Here is an 8,965-nt window from a genome sequence, read left to right as displayed (position 1 = left end):
CTTTGTATGTATGGATCACTTGGGTTGTTACCGACATCTGGTGAAAATTTCATGTCATTAGCACCTCTAGTAATATATTTACTGAGAAAAATGTTGACGTTTTCAATACTTATTTTACCCGGGGTGCAACGATACAGAAAATTCATGATTCGGTTCAGTTCAATACTTGAGTCTCACTGTAATGTATCCAAATTTCTATTTGTGTTCTGGATGTGACAGATTTAGAATCAACATCATAGTTCTATCATGCAAAACATATTTGGGTAAATAAAAAGTTTTATTTTTTAGAGTTTGGCATACTGTTCATTGCAATCTAGGATTGCAGGGAATTCAGATAAAATATTAATTTTACTGTGCCACCTTTTAGTTCATGCCTCCCCTCCCCCGCCCCTGCCACCCAATAAAAAATATCTAGACACACCCCTGGCTCACTGCAGAGACACTTAATATAATATTAAATTATGGATAGATGAATTATTTTAATGAAACATAATAAAACTATTTAAAAATATTCATTGGATGTACGTCTACAACTAACCAACTTTTAAAGTCAACCCAATTCAAGATGGCTGCCACAGCCAATTGACCATACAAAACACAAAAATAATCATAACTCAAATCATTTTACACATATTGAGCTAAAATTTAACATAATTGTATCTGAGACTCATTCACAGCACATAAGAGTCTAAAATCCTGGCATGAAAGGTGGCGCGTTCAATGATTGTTGGGCCTTTTATTGTGTTTTATTGGGTTTTTACTGCCAGACCAGTTTTATTTTACTAATAGAGTTGTAATTAACCACTTGGCTCCTCGGCCTTTGAGTCTGCATTTTGGGTCCTCACCTCTGCACACATAACTGCCTCATTCTGAAGAGAAAAACTGCTACCATTTCTAAATAGCTCTGCTGATTTAATGCTTATTTGCAAGAGAAATATCAGCATTATTAGGACTTCATTGCTTTAGCTATGACTAAATACTCTTCTATCATTCACCTCTGAGGCACAGGAGATTTTAAATATTTTAACTTTTTGTGAGGCAACAAAGAGATTCTCTCTGTGTTATTTTCAAATTTGTGTGTTTTTATATTAAAAAGGTGATACAAAGAGACACAATGACTGGCATTAGTGATGTAGATGTGCAAGAGAGAACCGCCTCTTTACAAAGTCGACACCCACATCAAGGTTTTATATTTATATGTATAATGGACTTTGTTTCTTTCTCTTTGCCTGATTTCTGCTGGAAGATTCACAGCTTTGTTCTTCTCTAGAGTCTGATCAAGTATTTTACAATAAAAATGTCCACAGCTGGAAAGGTAAGAACAACTACGCATTTTACAGCAAACATTTGGCTCTGCATCGTGTAAAAGACTGTGTTTGTGTAGAGTTTTACACTGAAAACAAAATCATTTTCCTGCAGTGAAATGTATAATAGTTGCACAGCAGCTCCACGTTGTAAGTTATTTTTCTGTAACAGACTCTCTGAGCCCCCCACCACTTTTTCCCCTCAGTGTTTGTTTTTTGGATCAGGCACAGTTTAAATGTTTCCTGCATGTTTTCCTCAAACCACATTGTGTGATAATAGGGATGAAAGTCTAGTATAATAGTGTAAGTCTAAACTGTTGGTTTAGAAATGATCTCTTCCTTGATTTTGCAATTTAATGTTGCAGCAATAAAAGTTGTTTCCAAAGAGACAAAATTCTTATTCTTTCCTCCAAGACTTTTCTTTCACACCGTCCTCATTAGTAGCAATAAAAGTTCCAGCTGGTTATGTATTTAAAAAAACCTTGTGCCAGAATATATGTTTTGTTTCTCATATCTAATTAAAACAATTGTAAACTTCTCAGCATTGATGTGTCCAGAGGGTCTTCTGTCCTGCACAGATGTTTTCTACCTGATAAATGAAGAAATTATCTCCTCAGCTTGTTATCAAGTCTGTCAAAACCCTGGTAATGATTCATAAGATTAAACCAGCTGCGTTAGAAGAGGGAATATTTACAACAGTGCCTCCATGAGCAGGGTTGGGAATCAKGGTCAATTTATTCTGTTTGTGCTTTCATTTTTTTATGAAGGGCACAGAGGTTAGAGCAGGTTAACCTAAAGACTGCTACTTTGAATCCACTGTTATATCAATAAACATGTTGATATGAGAGRTGAAGCAACCACACATTCCTCTGCCCTCATTTGCTCTAATCARGGCCCTTAACCCCGCCCCCAAGCTTCCCTACATGGAGGTGTGAGCTGTAGTAGYTCAGTGGTCAGTGGGTGCCTCCATCTGGACATTTCAGTATAACCTATAAAAACAGTGGCAATTTCAATGACATAAAGATTTATATATGGTGGGGGTGGGTCTCCTCTTTTTAGGTCATCAAATGTAAGGCAGCAGTGGCCTGGGAGCCCAACAAGCCTCTGGTGATTGAAGAGATTGAAGTGGCCCCACCAGAGGCCAACGAGGTCCGCATTAAGGTAAGAAAAGCCAACCTCAAAGATCTACTGGTGTGCTATTTCAAATGAAAAAGAAAATAAATGGAGTTTATTGCATCTAAAGATTGTAGATTAAGAGTGTGGACATAGCTTGTTTTCCAGATCAACACTGTTTTTATTTCCTGGCTGCTGTTTTTCTCAGATTGTAGCAACAGGACTGTGCCACACTGAGTTGTACCACCTTTACGAGGGGATGCCTAAAGATGGCTTCCCAACCGTCCTTGGCCAYGAAGGTGCTGGCATTGTGGAAAGTGTCGGACCTGGAGTCACAGAGTTTCAACCAGGTCTGTTCCAAACTTTACTACAAACAGAATGTTCAGACTTCTCATTGTAACTGATGATTTAGGTTTCTCAAATAATGGCATTTAGCTTGTTGCAGCAATGAAATTCAATAAAACACAACCAGTTCAATGATACGTCAATATATCGTTGAAAATTTTAGGTTTGCTTGCAACCCCTTTTTGGATAAGTGAACGCAACAAATCCCATAAATAAGGTTTACAGTGAAACATGGAAAATAAAACCACAAACTGGAGCTCAGTACTCCACAATCTGACTGATTTTATCTGCAAACATGAAATTTGGTACACATATCCTTCCCCCTTTCAAAGCACATGCCACTGGYCATGCAAAAAAATCAATATGGCGACCATTTTTAAAGATGGCTGACTAAAATTATTTGCACATTTCAATATGGAATACAACTTTCGGATGACCAAGACCTAGCCCGATCATCCATCCAGTGCCATTTAAGTCCTGTGTGATCTGTACACCATGGTAAGTACATGAGCAAGACTTGTTAGTAAGACCCTCTTACCCTTGGCTYGACTCTCCTGCGCCGGCACACCCTGTCCATTCTGGTGCAGCTAACTATCTACTAACTACCGTCTACTAGCTAACGGATAGAATAGCAAAATAAGCTAACACTGAACCTCATGCTGAGTTGGACTGTAGCATTGTCACCAGTGTGCCCAGGTTGTGTGTTGACATCACTCCATTGCAATTGGTCCTTTAGCTATGTGAAATGGTTCCATTGGTTCTCCAATCCAAAAAATGTATGTGCACACCAAAAAATATAAATAAATCATTTGTCAGTAGTTGCTAAATAGGAACAATAGAAATTATTGGAGGCCATTAATTTAAATTGCTTTAGGACACGATCCTAAAATTCCAAGTTTAGACTATGATAGTAAATAAAACAGTGCTTCTCATAAACCTGGTTAGCAAGAAACAKTTTTCTCTTTCAAATGTTCACCGGGTTCTAATAAAAAAGTTACTTTAAGCAATATATGATACGGCACAGCAGCCATCTTAAAAAAATGACTGCCATCTTGGATTTTTGCATGGCCAGCAGTATTTCTGAAGAGTGGACCTTGAAGGACACATGTACCAAATGTCATGCTTGCGTCACGATTTGAATTATTCTTATGAAATAGAATAGAATAGAATAGAATAGAATAGAATAGAATAGAATAGAATAGAATAGAATAGCCTTTATTGTCCCGCAGAGGGGAAATTCAGGTGTCACAGAMGCATCCAAACAAAGGTTYACAGTTACTTTACAAACTATAGATAGCGCACACAAAACAAAAATTAACACTGACTAGCCATGAGACAACTACTACTAATAAAAAAATATATAAAGACTTGTGCAAGAATAGAAAGAGATATGTTTTGTTTTAGAGACAGTAGAAAATCAGAATCCGACATTAGGAATCAGAAATTATCTGTTTTCAGTGCAAAACAATCTCAACAGACCAATAACTGTAAAGTGAAGAATCACAATGCAGACAAGAAACACAGATGTGCAATTACAGCAGAGTAGTAGTGCAGATGATTGTTCAGTTGAGTAATGACAATGAATAGTAACAGTACAAATGATTGTGCAGCAGCACGTGTGTAAGAACTTACTGGGATTTTTGTGAACATTGTGAATTTTGGGCGTGGTGCTGGTTATAAAGTCTGACAGCTGCTGGGAGGAAGGGTCTGCAATAACACTCCTTTGTGCACCTCGGATGCAGCAGTCTGTCACTGAAGGAGCTCTCCAGTTCAACCACAGCTTCATGCATTGGGTGGGAGACGTTGTTCATCAATAATGTTATTTTAGTCAGAGTTCTTCTGTCTCCCACCACCTGCACGGTGTCGAGGGGGCATCCCAGCACAGAGCTGGCCTTCTTGATGAGCTTATCTAACCGCATCCTCTCAGCTGCAGTCAAGCTGCTGCTCCAGCTAACCCGCCTGTCTTCAGGAGTGCCCCCTGCACTCCAAAGGACCTCAGCCTCCTCAGCAGGTAGCATCTGCTCTGACCCTTCATGTAAAGAGCATCTGTGTTGTGAGTCCAGTTTAGTTTATTGTTCAGGTGAAAACCCATAAGAGTCCACTATCTCAATGTCCACTCCCTGGATGTTCACCTGTGTCAGTGGGGTGGGTCTCTGCCTGCGGAAGTCCACCACCAGCTCCTTGGTTTTAGCAGCGYTGATCAGGAGGTGGTTCTGCTGGCACCAGTCCACAAAGTCCTGAGTCCACTGTCTGTACTCTGAGTCGTCCTCACCCGTGATGAGGCCGACTATGGCAGAGTCATCAGAGAACTTCTGGAGGTGCCAGCCCGGGGTGTTGATGGTGAAGTCTGCAGTGTAGAGGGTACCAGCACTGTTCCCTGTGGAACCCCCGTACTGTAGTCCAGCGTGTCCGAGACACAGCCATGCAACTATGCGCTGCACTAATAATGAAGTTGTTTAAAATGTTTTTTAGGAGACAAGGTGATTCCTCTTTCCATCTCCCAGTGTAAAGAATGTCGCTTCTGCAAGAGTCCAAAGACCAACCAGTGTGAGTTAGCATGGTGAGCCCTATACTTCATTACTCTTCTTTCAGATTTTTTTAAAATCTGTATTACCAATTTAAAAAGATTATTAACTGTCTGACAGAACAAAAAATAATCATATTTTCTTTTTAAAATTTTTCTTGATTAGGAAAAGGGTTTGTCTGGAAACAATGAAGGGAATGGAAACCAGGTTCACCTGTAAAGGAAAAAAGATCTTCCAGTTTATTGGAACCAGTACCTTCTCTGAGTACACCGTCATTAATAAGATCGCTGTGGCTAAGATTGACCCTGCTGCTCCTCTGGACAAGGTCTGTCTCATCGGCTGTGGGATCTGCACCGGCTACGGAGCAGCAGTGAACACTGCTAAGGTGTGTGTGTAAAACAGGTTTTTGTCAACAGGGATTACAATGAAWTAAAAACCCCAGAATAAATAAATAAATAAATACAAGCATTTTAAACAACCTTCTTTCCCTTTATTTTAAAATGAAACTAGAATAATAAAAATAAAAGATTTATCTGAATTTGTTTTAAGTAATGGTACATAACTAACTAACTAACATTAGCGGGTAACTTAAACTTGTTATTGACATTTAAAATGTGTTGGCTCTAACCCAACCCATCATATTTTAGTTTTGTTTGTCTCAAAACTTCTGAGCTATCTGTGTGCCTCTCTCTGTCACTCAATGTGCTATTCTGCCCAGTAACAGGCTCGGCCAATCAGAGCATGTCAGAGGCAGGATTATGCAGAAATGTTTAGTTCAAACAACTAGTCRCTGTGCAAAAATTATAAGGTCTATTGAAACAACTTAAACTGTGAGTGAGTGAAGGGATTGGTACTTACTCTTGTAAATTTTCAACTTTTTGGAGCACTTTATGTCAGAGATATGATGAGTTAAAAACAGTCTTTGTTTTGTTTCTGAACCGGAGCGTGAGAAAAATTTAACATGGTGTAGAAAACGAGAACTGGCACCAGTCTGCCTTAAAAAGAAAACAGTTTGTCTTACAGCAAAACCAAAAATACTGTCTGAAAGAAGACAAAAATGCCTTTTGTCTTCATTTTGTCAGTGTATCATAAAAAAATTGTTGTAGGAAGAAGTTGTTTGCTAGATCATTTTAAGCCAGAGAGCTCTCCACACTAAATCACATGACCCAGAATGTGGCAGTTGTTTTTAGTGTTGACATTACCATTGTAACTCAAAACACTACAACCGAGCCAGATCTTTTGATATAAAATTTGTGGCCCTACATGAATGAAGGCAGACTGCTCTCTTATTCAATTGAAATGACAATCCCTAATTATAAAAGGACAACCACCAATGGTGGGAGGCACGTTTTTACTTGACTGCTTTTTTACTATGTTATAAAAACTAACTCAAATATGATCTCTGCTGGCAGATATGCTGTTAAATACTGAATCTGGCAAATTGAACCATGATACAAGAGAAACTGATGAATACACARCAATAACAAGATAGATAAATGTTTAATCAAAACAACACTCAAATCTTTCCTCCAACAAAAAGAGTTGATTCTGCCTGAAGTAAACGTGGGACTGTTGTACTTTAGGTGGAACCAGGCTCCACATGTGCTGTGTTTGGTCTGGGAGCTGTGGGCTTGGCTGCAGTCATGGGCTGCAAAGCTGCTGGAGCCAAAAGGATCATCGCTGTTGACATCAATCCAGAGAAAGCCGACAAGGCCAAAGTGCTTGGAGCCACCGACTACGTGAACCCCAAAGATCACAACAAACCCATCCATGAAGTGCTGGCTGAGATGACCAATGGTGGAGTGGACTTCTCTGTGGAATGTGTTGGGAGGGTGGACGTCATGGTGAGATTTGATGGCTTTTTGTACACATTTAAAAACTGAACCTTTAAGTTTGTTGTGTTTCTCCACACAGCGCAGTGCCTTGGAGTCTTGTTTGCCAGCTTGGGGTGTCTGTGTGATCGTTGGCTGGACAAAGAAGTTTGACGTCCCCATCAGACCACCTGACCTCATCGCTGGACGCACTTTGAAGGGCTCCTTGTTTGGAGGTGAAACAAACACAACAAAAAACAATTTTTTAACAGTTCTTTTGTCTTAATTTTACGTTCTTTTTTTTTTTTTCAAATGTCTCTCAGGGTTCAGAAGCAAAGATGGTGTTCCTCAGATGGTTAAAGCCTACATGGACAAGAAGCTGCAGCTGGATGAGTTCATCACTCACAACATGACTCTGGATCAAGTCAATGATGCGATTGAGCTGATGAAGCACGGCAAATGGTATTCATAAAATCAATGGGTGCACTTCAAATGGGTGTAATTCTGCTAATTGTCTTTTTTTTTTCTTTTTTTTTTTCTTCCACAGTGTCCGGGTTGTGATGAGTGTTTCACCACAATAAGACCAAAAACACTACAGTTGTTTCCAGATTTACCACTACATTATGATCAGAAAAATGTTGAGCATCAAGAATTGATTGTGCCTATATGAGCCAAAACCAATGTGATTGTGAAATAAACCTAATCATTTCAGTTTCCATGGCATCTTTGTTTCCAGTTCTTTTGTCTCTGCTTTTTAGTCTACAACACTGTTTGTGGTGACACTTCATGTGATATTAAATAGTATCTAAAGTTTCAGATAGTTTGGTTTACACAGGCCAGACTAATTACATTATTTATACTTTGGTGGAATTAATTTCCCTGCTCTGAACTTCTCATTTCTAAAGACCTAAAAGCTAATTTTGGGGGCAATATCAKGTAAAATCAACACTTTTGAGTTTTATATCATATTATAATGTTTCTTCTCATCGAAAACATGCACAGAGTCTTTGACTCATTCATGTATGTTTGAGAAATCCTATAGTGTTCTGAGGCAACCAGGCAGAGGAGCAAAAACGACGAGTTGGGCCTAGAACCGCCTTTTGGGACCAGCTCCTCCTCTGGGCTGTGTCTCCAAGCTGAGCTTCCTCATCACAGAGCACACACACCCACCCGCCCCAAGCTAAAATGGGCGGGACAGAAGCGGAAGGACGTTCTTAAAGAGACACAGGCCAATTTCAAGGCGTTTAGAAATAGATGTGATGAGAAGTCAAGTTTATTTTCTATTTAAACATATAAACAACATTTTAATAACAACTGAAGGTGACATAGTTACTTTTATTATGGTATAAAATGTAAATATACATCTGAGAAACATAATATTGCCCCTTTAAAAATGGTGACATTTGGATGACACTCCCTAATGGCTGCTTAATTCATTCAAAAGGTGCAGGGCCTGAAACTGATCCTTGAAGAACCCCACATTTAAATGTGTGATGTTTACAATGATAATTACCTGTGTGGAGGATATGTTGTAAAATAGTTTTATTATGAATGCTCAAGCTTTGCAGCACCATATTTAAAAGAAGGAAACATACATTTCACTAAATTGTGTTATTTCCTTTGAGGAATTGTTTTCCACCAGGATAAATTGCAATGACTGGTTTTTGTCAGTGCATGTCACCTGTGAAAAAGGCTGCTCAAGTGCTGAGACCATAAGGGGGCGGAGCTTAGAGCACATGTGGATCAGCACGCTGATGAAAGAAGGGAGAGAAGAAAAGGAAGGAGCCGAGAGTTACTGAACACATTTGTGTAGTTTGAGTTACCGTTTGCAGTTTGTTGTTACCCTTTTATTTTCGATGTGTGTGCG

General features: G+C 39.2%; 2 protein-coding genes across 2 annotated transcripts in view; both read left to right on the top strand.

Annotated features, from left to right (window-relative positions):
- Positions 1 to 8,965, top strand: part of LOC106521259 (alcohol dehydrogenase 1) — a gene marked incomplete in the record, with an annotated part of 32,417 nt that overhangs the window by 10,178 nt on the left and 13,274 nt on the right.
- On the top strand, positions 1,222 to 7,821 carry LOC106521258 (alcohol dehydrogenase 1). The gene is made up of 9 exons (XM_014013759.1): positions 1,222 to 1,315; positions 2,364 to 2,465; positions 2,626 to 2,767; positions 5,235 to 5,322; positions 5,453 to 5,672; positions 6,871 to 7,131; positions 7,202 to 7,334; positions 7,422 to 7,560; positions 7,646 to 7,821. Exons 1-9 carry the CDS (start codon positions 1,298 to 1,300, stop codon positions 7,677 to 7,679), a joined length of 1,137 nt encoding a protein of 378 aa, XP_013869213.1. The 5' UTR covers positions 1,222 to 1,297; the 3' UTR covers positions 7,680 to 7,821.

Source organism: Austrofundulus limnaeus, unplaced genomic scaffold (assembly GCF_001266775.1).
Source record: "Austrofundulus limnaeus strain Quisiro unplaced genomic scaffold, Austrofundulus_limnaeus-1.0 Scaffold105, whole genome shotgun sequence".
NCBI classification, from domain to species: domain Eukaryota; kingdom Metazoa; phylum Chordata; class Actinopteri; order Cyprinodontiformes; family Rivulidae; genus Austrofundulus; species Austrofundulus limnaeus.
This window is presented reverse-complemented; position numbering and strand designations above follow the sequence as displayed.